The following is a 22,210-nucleotide window of genomic DNA, read 5'->3' on the forward strand; positions in this document are numbered from 1 at the left end:
ATAGGAAGACAGCCAAACAATATTTTGTAGGAACAGAGAGAATGCCTGTCCCGTTCCGTAAAAACGGAAAGTGTTGTCTGTGGGTTAAAATTCGTAGAGTGACACGCGCATCGAAAATAATCTTGATTGTGACACGCTTGGAAAAATGTTGGCCAGCCGTGGTGCAGGGCTATACAATTATTGACCTTTTATAGCCAACACTGTAGGCAGGGGGGCCATTAGCCCCCAGGCGAAGTGATTCTTCTGAGATCCCCTTTCTAGAAATGTCCACCTACCAACCAATTTGTGCATGCTTACTCTTGAAATTTTTAATCAGATTTCATTTTCATGAGCCCCCCCCCCCCGTCTGCACTTGAGGTCCTGGGGCTGCCATGCGTTAAAACAGCTCTGATTGTAGGCAATAAAAGCTCAGCCATATCACTTTATTGTTGGAAAAACCATAAAAACCGTAACATTGTCACCCATAGACTTAAGATTATGTTAGTTATATTATGTGTGATGTTCTCACCCCGTATTACCGACGGTACTTGATCAAATTACTAAGAAAATGTTTGTTTCAGTTTTTTCTTTCGTATTTGGTGCCTCAAGGAGAAAAATTGTTGACAAGAAAAAGGAACTTTATAAATATGTGAATTCACGAATTTTTTTACATTAATTTTCCCACTGCTTCCATGAATTTTAAATTTAGAAAAAAACTCTTCTTCAGATTTTAGATGAAGAAATTCACCATCAGTTCACGTTGCGGCAATATTTGAGACGTTTTGCAAATTTTGTAACTTTATTGCTATTGTATCCCCCCCCCATTTGTATTATTGTAATTGTTATTTTTATTATATTTTTTTTCTCTTTTTTTTATGTTTTATTGTCGTGTGTGCACACATGTAATTTATACATGCATAATAAAGCACCCGACACCGTCCAGTCCCTCATCCGGGGTAATTGCTAATTGACAATGGTCGATAAAGCCTGTGCTGGGTACGGTATTAAATGATTCAAAGAAATAAACCGTTCGATTGGAATAACAAAAAAAAAATGTACACACACACAAACAGAAAATAAAAATAAAACATAATTTAACGGTGTATTGAAGCTGCTCCATGTCAACAATATTTTAGTGACACTCCTTGACATTTTTTTGGTAGTTTTTGGAATCTTACACAACTAATTTTTTTTTTACCTCACTAAACCCTTTTCTGGAGGCCAATTCCAGTGTTTTCGGCCAATTTTATACGATATTGACTCACAGAAGTTTATTATTGCTCACAAATAACCTAGAAAAAACATGAAAACTCGACATCGCATTCTCACCTCTTCGAATGCTCTATTTTGATTTAAGTGCCTCGTCAATAAATCTATTTAAGATTTTAAAACGGTTAAAAATAAACAATAATCATGAGGCGATGTGTTTCGGTATTTTACTTCATGCAAGATGCTTACTGAGGTTTGGGCCACATGAAGCGAACATTTGAATTTCACTTGCTGGATGTCAAAAACAATAGAGATTTACCGACACAGATTCCATAAAGAGATATTATTCCGCAGTTTCTAGATTTGCTGAGTGTTCAAAAAGACGTCACGTATTACGCGAGAAAAGACGTCATGACCATATTATCACTCAAAATTACGGCAATAAAAATGAGATCCAATGAGGGACAAAGTATTTTTTAGTTTAAATTGCCGATTACCTTTTTTATTTCCTATAAAAAAATTACTCTGTCGCCGTGGCAAACATACATTTTTATGTCCCTCCCATCAGCAGACAGGGCCGTCTTAAGAGCACCATGGGCCCTACGAGGCCAATTCTGAACAATTTCAACAACATTTTTTTGTGAGGCTTCCGAGCCGTGCCCGGGTGGGCCCATGCCTTAAGACAGCAGAGCCGTCTTAAGGGCATCATGGGGGCCCCGGTGATTAGTCCAAGACATTAAAAATGGCCACAAATTCATGCGAGATTTAAATGTAACGACATGAATTCACTGTTTCCAGCAGAAAAATGGGTCGAATAATGCCTTTGTTGCATAAAGCTGCCTATACAGTAATTTTTGACGCACACATGAGGATTCTAAGTCCCCAGATCCGCAAATATTATTTATTTACGAAATCATACAGGTGAAAATGTACTTCATCAGAAAACCATTTGCGATTTGCGTCAATATTGCCATTGTCAATCAATTGCAGCATTTCGTTAGCAAAAATCAGCCACTTATCTCTCGTAATTTATTTCTGTATATATATCTCACACACAATTTCTCTATCCATCTCTATCTATCTGTTTGTATGGAAACATTTCGAGGCAATTTCATATTATTCTGTGTTGACGTCGTGCTCAATGAGCATGCAGTTGCAGTTTTGTGGACCGATCCCCATAGGCGGAGATAGCCTTGGAAGTCTGGGGGGCACGTTCATTATTGCTTGGGGGGGGGGGCACGATGATGATGATGATGTCTATACATATATAAATTAGATCAGTCGACTCCACCTTTGACGCTGGGCGTGATCCTGCCCCCCCCCCGGATCTCCGCCCATGCCGATCCCTTCGGACATGTTGGGATAATTTTCGGAACGGTGTAAACGTTTGCTAGAGTCGTGACAGATTGCGGTCGTCCAACGTTGCCCACAAACCAATCTGCAACGCTACCGGTCGGTTGAATGTCTCGAACAACTGCTTTATTGTGTTCGGATGTAGAACCTACTTGATGTTAAACTTTCTGTGGAATCACCTTCTTGTCGCTGTTGTACTCTCACCCAATCTATGATGTTCCAAAACAATAAATATTCTTTGCGCCAAAGAATACACCATTTTCACGCTTTGCTTTTTCTGGAGTCAACATATACAGCTACCTCTCCACTGACAAACTCCCAACGGTATTTCCACTGTGTGGACTCGCTGGCCTACACGCATACCTCACATACGGCAGCATGCTGCTGCAGCGCTATCCGTTGATGAAAATTTGTACTAACCACAAAAAGAGCGAACTAAAGAAAAATCCTGACGTCGCGCATTTTCATTCAGCGAGAATAACTTTAATCTATCACCGTTTTTTTGTTATCCCATTTTGAAAACCGTCTGTTAATTTTGGTACACCTTGTACACGAAGGCGGATTTAAGTCGCTCTTCAGAAGTGAGGTCCCCGGGCGCGCCCGGTGAACCGTTAAATCCTCCTCTGGCTTTACATCAAAGCTTACCAGAACGTTTCATGCTCACGTGTCTGCCACTAGGAAGGGGGTTTCTGGTGCCCCGGTTGCTGTAGACCAGGAAGAGCGCAACGTTTCGTTTCGCGCGTTCAAAATTACGAAGAAGGGGGAAAGCAAAATGGATATTTGCCTCTGGCGACGGAGTAAATTCTTGTTTTAAGTCTTACCCCTGCGCGCTCAGCTAAATTAATTGCGTGTAAATAAAACCATAAAACTCCATGAAACTGTGAAAATAGATGAGTTTCAGAAATCATGTTTCCAAGAATTTTCACTTGTTTTTTTTCAGAGTTTTCGTTATCCTTCGTAATCTCTCATTTTTTTTTTCATTCTCATATAAAACTCATTTTTCAACATTTCACGTAGTAAAAGACTAGAAAATATACAAAAAACCTTTCATTTTAAAAAGCTTTCAATTTTAATTTTTTTATAAACATTGTGCTATTTTTTTAACGAACACCTGCAAACATTGTCCTACTGGTTCGGTTGTGCACCTTAAACCCTCGGTGTAAGTACTGGAACTAGACTTGATGGGGTGTCAACATCTCACTGAAAAATTAGGAAGCTGCTGATTTTCATTAATGTATTTTACTTGGACATAACAATGTACAAGATAGAATCAACGGAAACTGAGAGAAAAAAATTGTGTTGATATTTCTGTGAATTTCAGCACCATTTTAAGTATAAAATCAGTGAAGATAATGCATTCAAAATTTTTCATTTTATCCAGATATTCAGATTTTTGTAAAATCATAGTTGGTGAGTTGATAAAATTTAAACATTCAAAGGTTCAGAATGTTCCGATGTTTACAAACATTTAAATACACGATGTCAGTGATATTTAAAATATTCACATACTTTTCCTAATGCAGCGTTTCTCAACTCGTGGACCAGAGCTGGCCCTAGGGTTCAGAGAGTTTGAGAAACGCTAGCTCAAGAGTTTATATCATACTTCAGTCTGAGGACCTTTGATACATTTTACAGATGTATTTTGAGTATGATGCGTGTCTAATCCTTTATACATCTATGTTCGCATTTATTCTTTAACTACAAAGATTGTTCAGAAAGTAAAGATACAAAGTAATGTTTTATTGCGTGTGTTGGCAATGCTGACTTTGATCATGATCCTTTACCTTTCCCTTGCATTCTTTTGTCATTGCTATGTCAAGTTTGGTTCAAGTAGCAAGTGTTCATAATAACGGTGACAATTGAGAATCCTGCCAGTTGCGAAATGTCCAGGGCTGTAGCATTCCTTCTTGGGGCAGACTTTTTTCTTTCGAGGGGTCCCCCTTCATAGGGTTATGCTCATAGGCGGAGATAAAAGATAGACTTGGAAGTCTGGGGGTCACGGCCATTATTGCTGGGGAGGGGTACGATGATGATAATTCATATATACACATATACATTACATCAGTCGACTCCATCTTTGATGTGGAGGGGGGCATGTCCCCCCCCCCATGCTCCCCTGTATCTCTGCCCATGCTTATGCTCAGGAAAATGAAGGGTATGTCCCCTCCTCTCATTTTGCAGATTATTTCAAACACAAAATTCAAGATTTCTAAGAAATATGTAAAATAAGTTCATTTTTTTTCTTGAGGGGGGTAACCTGAGGCATTGTCTTGGTTGCCCCAGTCTAGTTACGGGCCCGGCTCTGTACAGTGTTTTCTCAAATTTAAGCGGTCAGGGAATATTTACAAAGAAATTGTTGCATTGATAAAATGTAATGAATAAATGATGCTGTGAAATCTCTATAGGTAGGATCAATGTTCATGAGTCCAAGTGACAGCAGTGATGCTATATGCATTCTCCAAAAGTAGAAAAATTCAAAACCCTGAATTTCAGCGGGGGAATCACTTCTGGAACATAATTTCTGAGGCAGGAAAGGCATTCTAATTGATTTCATACCTTTCTCAACATCACAACTAATACTGAATATTACCAAACATTACAAAACCTTCAACAACCTTTTTATTAAAAAAACAATGGACAGATAGTTTCTGACTGCTTTATAAGAACACTCAGGCTCGCATAGGGAATGTCGCCAATGTACTTCTTAAAAGATTCAATTGGAAATTTTTTGACTATCTACAATACAGCCCAGACCTTGTACCTAGTGACTTCCATTTGTTTCTTTATCTGAACAAATGTTATATAGGATGCATTCTACAGCAATCACATCATATAATATAAAATTGCAGTGTGAATCCTGTAGCAGGTAGCAATAAATAATAGCCATTGTATCTTGACTTTCAAAATACCCCTTATCAGTCAGTCTTGATTATAAATCTATATGTGTGTGTGTCTTGATTATAAATCAAGACAGACACATATTCTGTCGATTGTTTCTTCATGTGTTCCTTTCCAATGTAGAATAAGCTGAAATCTGCAATTTACGGTGCAGAACAATCTTGAAGAATTTTAAGAAAAGTGTAGAAAACACTTATGATAATTTTTACTATAGAAGTTCCAGTTAGCTGAGGGTTCATTGCAGAACAATGCAAAACATTCTGCTTTGGGGATGTTCTTGTCATATTTTCTTTAATATATCTTGAGAATATCTTGAAAAGTTGTTTCCTGAGTTGAATTTAAAAACCATGAATTTAAGTTCTTATTCAATAATTTCTTCTTTTTTTTATATAGTTTAAAATGATTGTTGATGGCACACACTTTAAGAGATGACAGCTCAAAGAGATGCCTATGTTCAAGTATTATATGATTTTGCTTATACTGATGACAAAGGAAAAGAGGTTAAAATTGAAAAAGGAGAGGAATTATTAGTAGTCCAGAAATCTGATTTGAGCTGGTGGCAAGTTATTCGAAATTCAGAGAAAAGCCCATTCTATGCTCCATCTTGTTATCTAGAGATAATAAATGATACATCAAATGATAATTTAACATACAAGGATGAAAATGCCAATGTTGAAAATGAGCATAGCAATAGTCATATGGAGCAAAATGTTACAGCTGATGCAGGTACGCATCATGACATCTACTCTGTTGAACGAAAAAACCGCCAGGCCTTATATTCACTCGCTTTTCAGAATCCATTATGTGCTGAAAATGATACTGTAAGTGCTAATAACAGCTATGAAAGTTTGCAGTATAGTCCTATACAAGATAACACAGATTTACAGAACAGATATGACCATATTCTTGCTGATATGAAAATGAACATGGCTTCAAATCAAGTATGTAATGAATTTATATTCACGTAATGTTTGAGAGTCCTGAAATTTTCATTTGAAAAACAAGAAAATCGTTTAATGTTGAAAGTTCTTGTAAGCTAATTTTTGTAATTGATCAGGGAAAACATTTTTATTCAATTATTAACTCATTTATTACTGATTACTTACACACATCTTTAACTACTGATTGTCCTACAGAAGCAATAACATTTTCTGCATGGTTGGGCTGAGGGTCCAGCACAAATATATTTTGTTGTCAGATTTATTTCTTATTATCGGCACCACTAGATCCAAAAATCTGGTTCACAGGCGCTCTGGATTTACATAACTTAACTCCTGATTCACTAGATACACCACATTGTCATTGAATAACATAATTTTCTCTTAAGTTAATGAATTTAATTTTTGTATGAAATAGAATCGGTATTTAACTTCGATGTTATCACATTCTCTGATAACATCAATTTTGAACTTTATAATTTCACTTTTGTAGTGCTCTGTGCTATGAAATATTTGTAAAATTTTTATGCTTTCTTCATGTTGTTTTCCAGATTGAAACAGTAATTTTTTCAAGTGAAAGGATAGTTTCAGAAAATTTTAAATGTTATTTATAAATTTCATGCTATATAAGCTTTGAATAAATTTAATTTTAGATACAAATTGTATGTTTTCAGTTGTCTGTCCAGCCAAAGTTTGGGTCAATTTTCTGGAACCTTCACAAAATACAAATTTGCAAAACCATGAATTCGAAATTTTATTTCTTTTCTACAAAATAAAACTATTGTTATCAGTTTACAAAATTTACTTACTTTTCACAAAATTGTGGATCATTTTCATAAAAATAAGACCCTATAAAAAAATTTTGGACACACCCCTGGTTCTCCAGTAACATTTACTTGTATATCTTGAATGAACTACATATACTAAGTCAACATAACCTAATTTGCCAAACAAAAGGAGGTGATCCATGAGCCCAAGTGAAACATAATGCACCCAACCAACCCTGTTGTATTTCAAACCGTTTTCGAGTTACAGTGGATTATGGAAGAAAAGTGAGGTCTGTGTAAAAACCCAAACTTGTGAAGTTTCTGGAAGCCCCACACTCAAACTAAGCAAATATTTTGAAAGAGCAGAAAAATTCCTGTAAGGAAAATTCCATTTCCATCTGAATTTATTGAACTGCAAACACTGAAATCAAATTGTCGATAAGTTCGCCTGCATACACCTTCCTAGCAACAATCGTTCAAATTTACCAAAAACTTGTCCATTGCAACAGTTTTTGAAAGAGCCTATAATGAATCATATCAGTGTTCTAGCATAGTGTATTTGTCGAAGTAGATATTCAACAAAAATTTGGAATTGGTGGTTGCAGGTTTTGGTGAAAATTTGATTTTGCAGAAAAAAATCTTTTAAGATGACACCATTTCTATCAAGATATCTGGATTAAATAGTGAGCTACAAGTGCTGAGAGATTGGCAAAGTGTAAAATCGACTAAAATGTCTACTTTAACAAATGCTGATTTCAGTGATGTATTGCAAACAAAAGACTAAATTTCAATTGAATTAGAGCACCAATATGGTTCATTGTAGACTGTTTCGGAAGCTGTTGTAATAGACACATTTTTTGGTGAATGATTGTAGCTAGGAGAGAATGTGTGTGTGAGTGAGTGAATGAATGAATTTGGTGACAATCAGAATTTGAGCTTTGCCAATCTTTCAGCACACTTGTAGCTCACCAATAAATTCAGAAACTTTGATAGAAATGGTGCCACCTTATAGGATTTTTTCTGCTCTTTCCAAATAAGTGCTTAGTTTGTGTGTAGGTCTTTCAGAAATTTCACAAATTTGGGTTTTTTCAGACTTAACATATTTTTCTTCCACAATCCATTGTCCACTATAACTCGAAAATGGTTTGAGATAGGACAGGGTTGGTAGGGTGTTATATGTTCCGCTTAAGTTTTTCCATATCCCCTCTTTTCGTTTCGCTGATTAGGTTGCGTTCAACCTGTATATAATAATCCTTGTAGTAATTACACTCAAGTCTCCAAAACTCTTTTTTTTAAACAATTTGGCTGTTAAGAATCTGTAAATTTCTAAAACGTAGTGTTTCACTAGTCAATGTCCTACAGTTAGTCTGATACATAGACAACCTGATAATTAAACACTCAAATTCCTTGGGAATGTACATCCTTAGAATCATGGGGTGTTATTTCCTGTACGTAATTTCATGTTCTGCTATATTGGTTTTTCTTTTTTCTTGTGTTTATGCCAATTTTCATTTTGCTCTTTAGAAATTCAAAATATTGTACATTATGTGTAATTGTTATTTGAATTAAATTTTTCATAGGGCTGTTAGGATTATTCTGTTAATTGATCTAATTAATTGCTTGGTTAATTTTTATTAAAAATTGTAATAGTTAATTACTTTAAGTCAGTAAGTTGATAGAGTCGAGCAGTTTGGTTAAAATTTTCAAATTGAGACTTTTGACAAAACCAATTGAGCCAGTTAAATTATATTTGTCTGTAATTTTGCAGAAATGTATGCATTTTTAAAAATAAACTTGTGAGATGAAAAACATTTAATAAATTGCCAAAAATCGCAAAAAACATGTTCACTTTCTTTGTCTCCATGTACATAGTAGTTGCACACAGATAAGCTAACCCTAAATGGTATTGAGCCAGCAAAGAGAGTTGATTGTATAATGCACCTGATTTTTTCATGCACAAATAGAGCATTTGCCACAGCCCCCCTATTCTTTGGGACCACAAATCAACAATACATGGTCGCTAACCTATCGAACATCTTTCATCCCAGTTGTGGAGGCCGATAATACAGGGCTTGACAAATCCAAGGTACCAGGTTGCCACAATGACTAATTAGTATTAATTGGTATTGTGGCATGCAATTTTCACGTGCAATTGCTAGCTCTGAAAAAAAAACCACTTGGCTCCTAAAATATTTGGTTGGCACTTCGATTTTTTTCCAATTTTCAAGCCCTCCCTTAATACACATGTAAGCCTACCTGCTATGGTTTCAATGGAGCCATAAATAGATGCATATCTGAATTACCTGTAGCTTTTAATTACATTATTTGGGAAGGAATGTTGGCAGTGTGTGTGTCAATTGTTCGTTTTCCATATGCTTTTTAATCCCAATGCTAGTCTTGTTGCTGACAAATACATGTTCATAAACTTTTTTATAAATTTTTAGTCATGAAAAAACATAAGGAAAACTATGTGAGGGTTTTAGTTTTAAATTAAATTCAAAGAGACTTGTAAAGGATGAGACCAAAATTTATTGCCTTATAGACGTACAATAGTTCTTATATTCTAGAAACATAGGCTCCATTACAGTACCATTTTAGAGCAAAACAACCTTTAAGATATTTTCATACAGTTTACAAAGGAATTAGCAATGTAATTTGTCTCTTATTATTAAATTTACAAATTTAAACATCCATGTTTAAAATTAATTGCAAATTTTACAATTGTAAGAATATATAAGAGGGGGAGAGGAAAAAAATAGGGCATTTGATAGTCTTTCTCTGGTTCTAAACCACTTCCTTCTGTTCTTGCATTTATATTTGAAAAATAGGTGCTTAAAATGTATGAAATAATTTTTTTCCCCATCTCAACAAATATTATATAGCTATCAATATAATGTTATTTTTTTACGAACATTCAAAAATAACCAAAAGGCCTTGAGCAACAACTGTAGGGCTTAAATATCTTTGTTGTAGAATTTAAAAAAAACCATCTTACATACTTATTTCCCCCTTTTTTTTTAAATAGGATTTACCCATCTATGCAAATATTCCTCTGTCAACACGCATATCACCTCCAAATCCAGGACCAGATGATGTTCCAGAAAGGGAACTTCCTAATGGATGGTTTGAATATGTAGATGATAATTGTCGAAAGTATTATTTCCATTCTCCTACAGGAAAAGTCACTTGGAAACCACCCCGACGTTCAGAAAACGTATGCATTTAATATTTTACGTTAAACTAATTCTTTTGATACAGCGTATCTGGAAATTTTCAGACATACAAGGTTGGCAAAAGTCCATGAAACATTTCAAAAATAGGTATAAAATAAATCCATTGGTGTATGAGAATGTGATTCTTGTCATATTCACAATTTTTTTTAAGAATGAAAAAAAAATTCCATGTATAGATATGGTGCTGCATCATAAAACACATAAACAACAGAAGCAAAAAATTTACATAAACAACTATAGTGTTTCTCAACTTTTTTCAGCTCATGGGTCCTTTAGACCAGTGTTTCTCAACCTTTTTTTTGCCCGTGGGCCCCTTTGAACCATATTTTTTTTCTCGTAACTCCCCCTGTGTTACCCAGAGTTTTCGACCCTAATCTACAAGCAAGATCCTTTATACGTATTGAATTGATTTTTTCAGTGAATTTATACTGAACGAAAATTTTGCAAATAAGATTGGCCTCCAGACCACTGGCCTACAATTTATTGAGCTCCCCACTTGTCCTACTTCTAGTCAGGGCCGTCTCAACATCATGGGCGCCTTAGGTAAAGTGATGCTATGGTAGTCCCATACTTGGCTGCAAATAAACAGCCTATATATTTTCTACCTATTTTCAAAATTTATTGTACTGTATAAAATATAAGGTGGGGTCACTTATGGACATGAGACCCCTGGGCATGACCCCTCACAAGAGTGGGACTGACAGCTGCAGCCCAGGGCCTGATATGGTTTTCATCATTTTTTGTTTTTCATACTATAAATTTAATATAGAGGAGGGGTCTAAAAAATGTAGCTGGGGGCATGCGAAAAACCCCATCCTAGCAAACCTGCTGCAAAATGTAGGTGGTGAGACCTGGGTGGGTCCATGCCCTTAGACCACCCTGGTTTCATGGGTGGTTTGGTTGGATTCTGTAAGTGTATAGTCACTAATATAAAAGGTTTATTTATTCACACCTTAATTTTTCTTCTCAGCTCTCTGCAGCCCTCCAAACCACCTATCATGGCCCCCTTTCTCCCATTTTCTTCCGTGGCACCCTTGAAGTATCCCAGTACTACTAGGAGGCCATATGGCCCCCGGTTGAGAACCACTGCTTTAGACCATATTTTCTTCTTGTGGCCCCTCCCCTGTTTTATCCAAGGTTTCATCCAAGAAGTGAAAAACCCTTTCTACGTAGCATGTTTTTTAAGTATGTACCATTTTGAAATAAAAAGAAAACAAGTTGACTTAACAATTTTTTTTTACATGAAAGCCTGTACCTTAATCTACTTTTCAACATAATTTACACCAATATTAAAGCATTTATCATATCGTACAACCAGCTTTTGAATCCCATCCTCATAGAAGTCTGTCCTCTGATTTGACAACCTCTGCAACACAGCCGTTTTGACCTCGTTATTGTCATCATGGTGCTGACTACCCAGATGCTTCTTCAAATGTAGGAACATGTGGTAGTCACTGGGCAATAGATCGAGACTGTATGGAAGGTGATCAAGTTCTTCCCAGCGAAATGATGCGATGAGATCCTTGGTTCGATTAGCCACGTGTGGGCGGGCATTGTCATGAAGCAAAATGATTCCCTCACCCAACATGCCATGCCTTTTGTTTTGATTGCATAACTTTCGATAATTTAAGCATTCGGTCACAATTTCATAGAGAACACTTCTGGAAATTTAAGGAAACTCATTAGATAATGACGAAATCATAAAGCATCTGTTCTCCCTCGATTTTTTGTCAACTTTCTGCACCAAATCTTCAGTAATGACAGAGGGTCACCCACTTTGTTCCTCATCATGAACATTTGTGCGGCTATCTTTAAAAGCTCTAACCCATTTCCGTACCATTCCATTGCTCATAATGTTTTCTCCATACACTTCACTGATCTCATGATGAATTTCAGCCGCTTTCATGCTTTTAGCATTAAGAAAAAATCACAGCATGTATTTCACAGTCGGCAAACTTGAACATGGTTGAATGTTTCCGTAATGGTGTCTGTGATTTGCCAACAGATGTAGGTACACAGCACGCGTGTGCAGAATGCTGACCGCAGCACTGCAGTGGCAGAATTTCAAAATGGTACTTACTTAAAAAACATGCCTCGTACTTATTTAATTGAATAAAAATCAAAAGTAAATTTATAATGACCAAATTTTTTTTTTAATAAGATCAATCTCTGCAACCCCTGACAAGGGCATGGATCCAGATGGTGGCTGATCATCCCGCGCAAGAGTCGATATATAAGGGAAAAATAGGTCTGTAAAATACGGGACAATCTAATGAATCTACACAATAAATGGACCCTCTCAACACATCACCTGCACCTACACTGAGCAGTGCGCTTTCTTCTCGGGGGAGGTTTATATATGGCCATCTCAATATCATGGTCCCCAGGAAAATGATGTTCTGGGACTCCAATAGATGGAAGTAACAGCTATTGGAGCAGTTATATTTACACATTTACATGCGAAAACCATGCCTGATCTCATCATACAGGGGCCCCTATGAATATGAGACTCCTGGCCATGCCCACATGGGTCCATGTGGTAGGGTTGCAATTAGGGAAAGCAGTCAGGTCTGGTGCCCTGGGCACTGAAGTAGAGGGGGCACCAAATTCACTTTTTAACTGCTTGTTCTACATTACATGGGGGTTCCAAATAACATGCTTGCCTCGACTGATAAAGTATTTAGTTGTGGCTCTCTAACCCATGAGTTAAGATGGCCCCGATTCTATGGACACTTCTGCTGAATTCTGAAAGCTGTCCGTTATATATATTTTTATATATATATATATATTTTTTTTTCCGATATATTTCACTTGAAAGCTTTATTTGTTTAGAGCTCTTTGTGGTCCTCTCACCACTTGTAGTGGCACACCTTACATCTGTTTTTCACCCAATGCCCCCCTTAGAGTATCTCAGGATCGCAGGGGAGCCATAGAGCCACAGGTTGAGAACCACTGAGCTATAGTATACATCAAGGTTTAGAATTTTTTTCAACCTACTACAGTAAAACATTAATAACTCGACATGCAGATAACTGGACTACTCCAATAACTCACTTATTCCCATGGTTGGCACAATATTGGATTCAATGAAAAGAAACCTCTCTAACTTAACTCATGATGGCGGAACTCAGCTTTAGCTGATTATGATTTTAACTTAACAGTTCTTTGTTACATTTTTTTATTTGTTTATTAATGTTTGTCTACAAATTCTTCCTCACACCTTGGGGCAGGGTTACTTCTACTTCCTGCTTTTTAGAATCTGAAAACTCAGTCCGTGGACTATGAAAGTCACAGATAGGTGCAGATGATATCTGAAAATTTTGAGAGAGATGAAGTAAGCTAGATCAAAATTTTTTTTAATTGAGATGAGCCAAGCTTTCCCAATTTTCAACAATTGCACTGCTAATTCATGGATAGCACATCTTTTGGCAATTAAAATATTTTTTCACCCTAATTTGGCATTACTCTCAATAAGAAAACTTTTCATAGAAAATTGCCAGTCAACATTTTTTGATTATTTATATATGATTTATGAATTTATAGACTTCTTCAATTATATATATAGGTAGCTTACACGTATGTGCATAAATGATATTCAAAAATAGTTAAGGGTGAGATAAAATAAAATCTTGCTAACTTGGCACATTTTTTTAATCCCCTTTGGGTGTCTAGTTATCAAGGTTCCACTCTAATTACCACATTTCAATGTGTGCAACTTTCTTAGCTTTCCAGCCATATCTATACAATACATAATTTTTGTCCATGCATTAGCTAGACTGGATTGCGGATGGCTCTCAATTGCTTGCATGTGATTCAATTTTCCAGCTCTTCAATGTTAACAAAATACAAATGGTGCTGCACCATGTATGTGTAAAATTTTGAACATAACTTAAATTGCACCATGATAACTTAAACAATTTTTTAACCAGTCAGGTGATTATGATGCATATGCCATCATGCAAATTTTAAATTTAATTATTTCAATTTTTTAAAACTAATTAGTAGTTATTTCAACTGTCATAATTTTCTTTGTTGATTTTGAAAAACAGTCAAGAACATGAAGTCAGTTTAAATGTATTAATAAAAAATTTTAATTAGCAAAATCCATTTTATTAGCTTCAAACTTTTACAAAGGGAACAAAGAGGAAATTAATTGGACACATGACTGGTTAACAGAGTTGTTCTGATTGTGCCCAACCTGAAAAACCCTTGGAAAAACCACCAAAAATTACAACTTAAAACTGCACTCAACAGTATGCTTTCCAATGATGTTATTCTAATGTCCTATTCTATCTTAAGAGAAATGCATAAGTTAATCTATGTATTTAATGCTATTTAGTGAGATTATTTTTTTCTCATATTTAAATTATCTTTTTTTTACAATTATCGAATCTGGAATCAGTATCCGTAGGGCTACCAGATGTTTTTATTTTTTATGTCATTTTGAGCATCTTCATACGTTTTTGCAATTTCATCCTTTTGTCCACATTTTCTCTGTTCCGGAATTTTTCCTTTTTTGGGGGGGATATTGCACTGTGAAACAAAAATCTGTTTGTCAGTGTTTCTTTGTTCCCCCCCCCCCCACATATATTTACACTTTCACCAATCACCACTGAAATTCGCAGAGAATGAGAACCAAAATTTCCTCTTAGAAGACTGATGTTGTTATGTACTGTAGAAAGACAACGGTCCCAGAAGAATAAAGCCACATCATTATCTTGAGAATAACTTTTTTTTTTTCTTAGCAAGAGCTAATGCCATTCACTGGCAGGAGGTTCCAAGGGCCATCTCGATAGCATTGCAAAAAGGGCCTCTCCCCTCCTGGCAAAGTAATATTCTTGGTCGCAATTCCACCTGGCCAGAAATACAAACCTACCTATTTAGACACTTTTCAGAATCACAGCACAAGATCTCATCATAGCTCCCCTCTTTGTACTCTAAGTCACAGAGCTGTGTTTGGGAGAGAGGTGCCTTGTGTTGACCACCTTTGGGCTATGTCTTCCTTCTTCCATTCAGAAATGAATAAAATTGGTAGAACTACACTCACTGCTCAAGTCCTTAAACTTTTTCAATTAAAAATCACCCATCCCCCTAAAAATATGCTTCTGGCCTATGAATATTTAAAAGCAACTCGGTTTAAAAAAGAAACTGTTGGTTTTTGTGGTATAGTGGCACCATCTGTTCTAAACACATGAATGTGAAGTTACCAAGGGTACACACACGTGTCCTTATTTTTTTTTCAGAATCTGGTAACCCTAAAGTTTTTTTCTAAGTATCTGTGGACGCTAAAAAAAACGCTCATGGATACTGATGCTGACATTAACCTTTTGAACTGGAATATAATACTGAAAGAAGAGTGAAAATTTTCACAATTTTTAATAAGCGATTGGTAATGCAACTCCTGAAGCTAGATTATGATTTTCAAGATTGAATAAATATCAGTTAAATTCATTGCATACATCATTTATGTCAATGTTTCATTGACAGAGCAATATTGTTTTTGTACGGTATAGATGCACATATAATTAAAATAAAATTGACTAACAAAATAGTGGATTACCCTTATCTAGGACCATAGGCGTGAACTTATGGGCCCCCCTCCAATATTTGCCACCATATCCATAACAGATACAGAAATATTGGGTTTGAAATTTCCCCAATATTTCCAATAACTTTACTCATGTCCAGGGCTTGATTTTGACATGGGGGGTGGGGCAGAGAAAAAAAGCAGAAATGAATGGACCCCTTGCAACTAAGGTCAAAGATGTTTGTCAGTGAATATATATTGTTTAAATTTTAGGGCCCTGCAAAATCAAGAGACGTTAAATAATTGCCATAATTACCTGTGAGTAAATCAGACCCTCTCTCTGCCCTTATAATATTATGCAAAACAATTTTGGCACCACCTTCAGAATTTTCTAGCATGAACCGTCATTGGATATAATAATTACATAATAATTATCATAAATTACTCAGTCCATTATACTGTATTTATGTAGTCTACAGCATATACAGTGAGAAGCTCAATTTTACGAACTGGTCCTCTGTCCTAAACAGCATGACATAGAGATAGTGTTAATATCTGCTTTATTTTATAAACACACTATTTTATGAAATTATTTTTTCCACTATTATTTTTAACCCTAGAATACTAACTAAACAAAAAGCTGATAAAAATTGCATGTTAACTGTCTATACCTCTATGTCTCTTAAGACGTAGAATTAGTATTCTATTGTTAAATGCTATTTTATTCTTCCAGCTACCTCCAAGTTCGTTCTAACAAAAAGTAAATTTAAATTTAGACCCTCTTAATGTCTTAAGAAAAACAAAGAAAAAAGGAGGAGGTAAAGCATTCACTAATTTTTCATCTCCAACATGATCCAACATCATCCTTCGTGCATTATGATTGGATAAGCTAGTTGTTTGAGAAATGGTATCGTATGATATATGCTGTTTGTCTACTTTCCTTTTTGCATTTTCAACAAAATGGAAAAGATTGTGCTTGACAGTAAATGAAAAAGAATTTTTTTTAAAGAAATTAATGTATGAATTCTCTCTTACCAAGACAGAAATTGCCAAAACATATAGGATTTCAAAAAGTACAGCGAAACTTGTTTGAGACGAACACTGAAGGAGACGGAAAACTTTCTTAAACAGAATCAAAATAGTCTGTTCAATGATTAGTGCTTTTATTTGCACCTGTATGAAATGGAAAATGTTATTTCAGTCTATTGATGTTCCATTTTGTACAGGGTTCACTGTACATTGAATACTCTAATCTAAGATCAGCAAAAGCTCATTTCTGTCTCAAGTGAATCCAGCAACATTCCACTATCCCAAAAATATTTCAGAACAGATTTCCAGAGCTCACAAAGGCAATTGTTGCTGGGCTGAGAAAAATGAGAGGCAAAAATTCCAATAAACGAAAACTTTTTGAAACAAGTGAAATTATTTACCTCAACGTTAAACTTGGAGGATTTCAGAAGATCAGATGATGTCATCAGAAATTCAAGAAAATACAATCTGGCTTTTTGGTAACTATGTAGAGAAAGTGAAGCTGTGGATACAACTGTCAGCAGTGAAAGGAAAGAAGGAATGCTAAAATCATCTATCACTGAAACCATGGCTAAATGTTACAATGAAGTAAATAAAAATAAGTGATTTCATTTGTAAATCATCAAATAATTTTGAGTGACCAACACATTTTTTATTTCCCATACTTTTTTCATCATCTCTCCCATTTGCAAACTTATGATTTTAGAAACTAATTATCAAGTCCATATGGGCTCATAAAAATAAGCGTCTACTGTATAACTCGGGGTTGGCAAACTGGGTGCAGCCCAGAAAAACCTGGGCGGGTTTTTGCTAAAATCATTTGTTAGCATACAAAATCCCACTTACATTTATCATTAGCAAAACAATTTTACCTTTTAATTTTAAGCCTTAGTTTTTTTTTAAAATAGAAATTAATGTTATATAGCTGAATGTAATTTCTTTGCATGGGAGAATAAATTGTTATCCAAACATATACAAAATACAGGCCCACCTACAAGAACCCACTGGGTTTTTGCTCAGATGATTCTTTATGATAAAGAATTATTTATCAGTCCACAAATCTCACTTAGTCTTTAGCAAGCCAATAAAGATAGAGATCGCAATCCTACCCTTGAGTTTCAAAAAGCTTTTGCAATATGCATTGTGAAGAAAATAAATCTGTTCAATTTTACATTTCATACATCCCATTTTTTTCCCCCAAATTAATGAAATGAGTTTCTGAGGAAGTTGCCATGTCTGTTACCTTTGATATGGTTTGTATTTCCCTCAAGCCTTTTGCTTAAGAAGGAACATATCATGTTACGTAAAAAGCCTATGTGATATAACAACTGATGTGTAAAGATCCCTGTATAATGATACTCACCTATACAACAATATTACTCTCTGGTGCACTTTCCATAGTGTTAATATATTCCGTCTGTAACTGTAAGTTCTACTGGTCCCTTTACTATCATTATACAGGAGTTTCACTGCATTTTATACCACCTGAATACACTTAGTCAACTTATTTTCATGGTCCCATCAACCCAACTTATTCTCATTAACATTTCCAGTTTATAGCATTTTCCTGCTTACGTTTTTTTCACAATGGTTTTTGAAAAACGTTATAAGTGGTATTTATTGTATGAAGTACAAGCCCACCTACAAAAACTCACTGCATGTTTTTGCTAAAAACCATTTGTTAGCCGGCACCCTCCCCCATATAGTCTTTAGCAAACAATTTTTTCAAAGAAATTAGTAAATAAATTACTGGCTGAAATACAAGGATTTTTTTTGTATGGGAGAAGAGAATGTTGTTATAATATATGCAAAGTGTGTATAGAAAATCTCGGAAACGTTTTAAAGATATTAGAGTATTAATTACTAAGTATATACACATCTAATTAAATGTATATAAACTATTTTTATATTTATTACTTAATATGCACATCGCAAACAGCATATTCACAAAAACTCAGAAAAACCCACAAAAATCCTGGCTTAAAACTTACTTTCCTCAAGTTTCAGTATCAAAAAATCCCAATGGGTGGTTTTTTTTTTAAAAAGCAAACAAAGAAAATTTAATTAATTCTGGAATATAGTGGATCCTGCTTATAATGTTCTCATTTAGAACGTTTTCCCACTTAGTACACTTTATTTTTGTGGTCTGAACTCTTACTAATACTTAACCAGATTTCCCCTCTAAAACATTTTCCCGCTTACAATGTTTTTCATTATGAATTTTGGAAGAAGGTTATAAGTGGGATCCACTATAAATATTCTAGATATATAATTCAATTCAATAATTTAATAGATATGTGTTTCTGTGATGTCTTTTGTATCAGACTGATGTTGGTTCACTTTTCGAATGCACAAAGTATGTGTTGTTGCTCTCAAAAACTTTCATCAGATCTTTTGAAGGCCATCATGTAGAGTCAAAAATATTGATATGTATCTTATCAATAGCTAAAAGATTTCTGCAACTCACACAATTGCAGTTGCTATCAAAGATTTATCAGCCTATGCAATCACACTATGATCAATACTACATTTGCTATAAAATGGTTGCCATTTACACCTAACCAATCAAAATTTGATTGGATGATTAATAGATTTAAAAAAAAAATATTAACCAGTAAAAATTTTAAATTTATTCCTAGCTTGATAATTAATAGATTCATTGATAAATCAGTTGATAAAAATAATTTGTCCCCATATAGGGTACCTATGGAACTTAAACAAATAATTGCAATAATTGGTAATTTAGCTATTAATTATTATTATACCAATATTATTCAATCTACTTATTGGACTAGAATTAATATCACAAAGTAAAGAGTAACTTTCAGAGACCTAAGTAAGTTAGAATAGAGTGACTTCTATTCCAAGTCACTTAGGTCCGATAATACAGTCAGACCTTGGTATAATATCAATCCTGGTGACTGAATAAAATTGATTTCATAAGCAGGGTGATGAATAATTATGAGTAATCCCAATTCAGTAATAATGCTGGCAGAGGCAATAAAAAGTTGTTATAATCCAGATAATGTTAAAAGTGATGATGTTATACTGAGGTTTTACTATAATATGTGTGTATATTAATTAAATTATACTGAGTTGAATGAGATTCAATTTGTTCAGAACTTGACTGGAGTCGGGACAGAGCAAAGTCTAGATGACAGTTTTGAAAAGGTTCCAGAACCACCACCAAAACAATTGAAGCCTAAGCTGCAAAAGATAGCTCACAGCAGTTCTGAAAGTCTTGATTCACCTACCTCGGCATGCATGTTTACTATTCTTCCTCGTGGATGGACACAAGAGTGTGACATTGAGAGTGGAGTTATATATTACAAAAATGAAGCATCTAAAAAAAAGGTAGTTAAAAAAAGTGTCATTAAATGAAAATACATTGGTATTTTTAGTTATTAACACATTTATCATAATCTATTTTTTGGGCCTTTTTTTTCATTTCTAATTAAGCAGCAAAATTTTTAGTTTTGATTGTTGTATCTAAATTTTGAACTGACTGCTATAAAATGTTCTAAAATTTTTAATAAATAATGATTAATTTCAATTTAATGAGACCTTTTTTCCCAAACAGTTTCCCTTTCATTGATATTTTTTTTATAGTTTTTTTTTTGAAAAAGTTTAATAAATAGAGTTTTTGCATGTATTGGGTCAAGAAAGTGATGATATAATTTTTAAATATAATCAGTAAAGACACGCTGTTTTATTTTTTGCACATTTAGCCTTTTCTGTGGCATATTTTTTGTCAACTTTTTCTGGACAATATATAATTAACGTAAAACCTCTCTTTTATGGACACCAACGGGACAAAAAAATTCATCCATAAAAGAGGGGTGACTGTTAATCAGGGGTTTGAAATGCATACTTTTATTTTCTATTGTACACAGGGAAATAATTATTTGGCTGTAAAAGAGGGGTGACTACATCTGAAGGGTGTCTGTTAAGAGGGGTTTTACTGTATTAATACCATTTTTTTTTTATTTTGACATTCTACTCAGTTATAAAAAAATATAGCTTTTGTGCCTAAAAAGTCATTTTGTCAACGTGAAGAACTAGTAGCTAATGCTACTTTGCAGGAAGTGCTTAAAATTCAAAAGTATTACAAATTACTTAATTTAGTGTTAACTTAAAACATAATAAGCATTTATTACAAATTTCAAATGTTTTATAATTCACAAATCTAGTTCGTTTACCAGAAAATAACAAAATTACTATTTTACAACAAAGTGAATGTAGTGTGCAAGTAATCTCCTGAAATTTTTTGACTACTTTTATTTGAAGGTTAAAAAAATTAAAGGAATTTTTTTTTTTAGAATGTGAAAAACATCTGGAAACATGCATGTGGCTAAATTTGAATTATTGTAGAGAGATGGCATATTTTTTGGTTTAGGCCTCAAACTCGAATCACTTGAACATATTAATTTGAGGCTTGCAAATTTTTTTTAAGACATTGAACACAACTAGTTATGGTTTTCTCTCTTTTTTACCATCTAATGCATTCAGTAAAAGTTGAACTTGTAAAAATAAAACTCTTTATAACTTTACCTGTTAACCAATTGAAATTTGATGACAGCCTTCACTATTTTCTTACTTTGCTTTTATATGCACACATCCTTAACACCAGATGAAAAAAATGACAGTTTATAACAATTTTCCTGAAAAGAAAAAGACTTTTCTTCTTTTTTGAAAGTTTCTTATATAAGCAAATCTTTCCACATCATGACATGAATGAAGCTGTTGCTCTTTTCTTTTTTGAACTGTGAAGGAAATGGATGGAGTCTGTAATTTCCTTCCTGCTGCTGTTCATTTGTATTTCCTGCTAATAAGAAGGAAGTCTTGTGGCAGGAAGTAATGGGGTGGTGCATAATATTTAGTTTCTTTTTATGGGCTTAGAGATTCAGATCATATTATAAAAGTTAATAAATGGATATGGAGTTATCTGATAATAGTACGAGTGATAGTGATGTATCAGAATCACAATTTTATATTGAGAATGGTTCCAAAAAACAATGTTCAAAGGTAATGTGAAAATTTTTTGTTTCAACTTATAAACAATGATACTAGAAATAAAAAAATTGAAAAATTAAAAACGATGTGTTCAGATGATAGCTCTTCTATATTTCTCCAAGATGATTTTCGAAAATATTACATTAAATATCACATAGGAAAGTTTATATGTTTTGAAAGAATATTGTAGCATGTAAATCAGGAAATATAAAAGAGTAAGTTGAGCTTGTAGATGTTGGACAATTCTTTTCTGAAACTGAAAGG

At 34.4% G+C, this 22,210-nt stretch overlaps 1 protein-coding gene and 1 long non-coding RNA gene across 3 annotated transcripts in view; one reads left to right on the forward strand and one right to left on the reverse strand.

Annotated features, from left to right (window-relative positions):
• Nucleotides 1–3,635: 3,635 nt before the first annotated feature.
• On the reverse strand, nucleotides 3,636–21,581 carry LOC149085628 (uncharacterized). The gene is made up of 3 exons (XR_016192874.1): nucleotides 21,485–21,581; nucleotides 20,188–20,276; nucleotides 3,636–3,741 (listed from the first exon to the last, which is right to left on the reverse strand). It is a non-coding gene; the product is annotated as an uncharacterized LOC149085628 (long non-coding RNA).
• The window catches only part of LOC149085629 (rho GTPase-activating protein 15-like), a 44,399-nt gene continuing 25,886 nt past the window's right edge, over nucleotides 3,698–22,210 (forward strand). Inside the window, exons 1-4 of one of the 2 annotated variants that reach the window (XM_089233783.1) lie at nucleotides 3,698–3,951; nucleotides 5,833–6,380; nucleotides 10,170–10,358; nucleotides 20,054–20,287. In XM_089233783.1, the coding sequence (XP_089089909.1) occupies nucleotides 5,868–6,380; nucleotides 10,170–10,358; nucleotides 20,054–20,287 (936 nt within the window). In that variant the 5' untranslated portion in view covers nucleotides 3,698–3,951; nucleotides 5,833–5,867. The remainder of the gene's footprint in view (nucleotides 3,952–5,832; nucleotides 6,381–10,169; nucleotides 10,359–20,053; nucleotides 20,288–22,210) is intronic. The other variant, XM_089233784.1, reaches the window with a different exon arrangement.

The sequence above is a fragment of the Pholcus phalangioides genome, unplaced genomic scaffold (genome assembly GCF_987345545.1).
Source record: "Pholcus phalangioides strain wild (caught in Gottingen) unplaced genomic scaffold, Ppha-v1.0 ptg000007l_1, whole genome shotgun sequence".
Classification (NCBI taxonomy): domain Eukaryota; kingdom Metazoa; phylum Arthropoda; class Arachnida; order Araneae; family Pholcidae; genus Pholcus; species Pholcus phalangioides.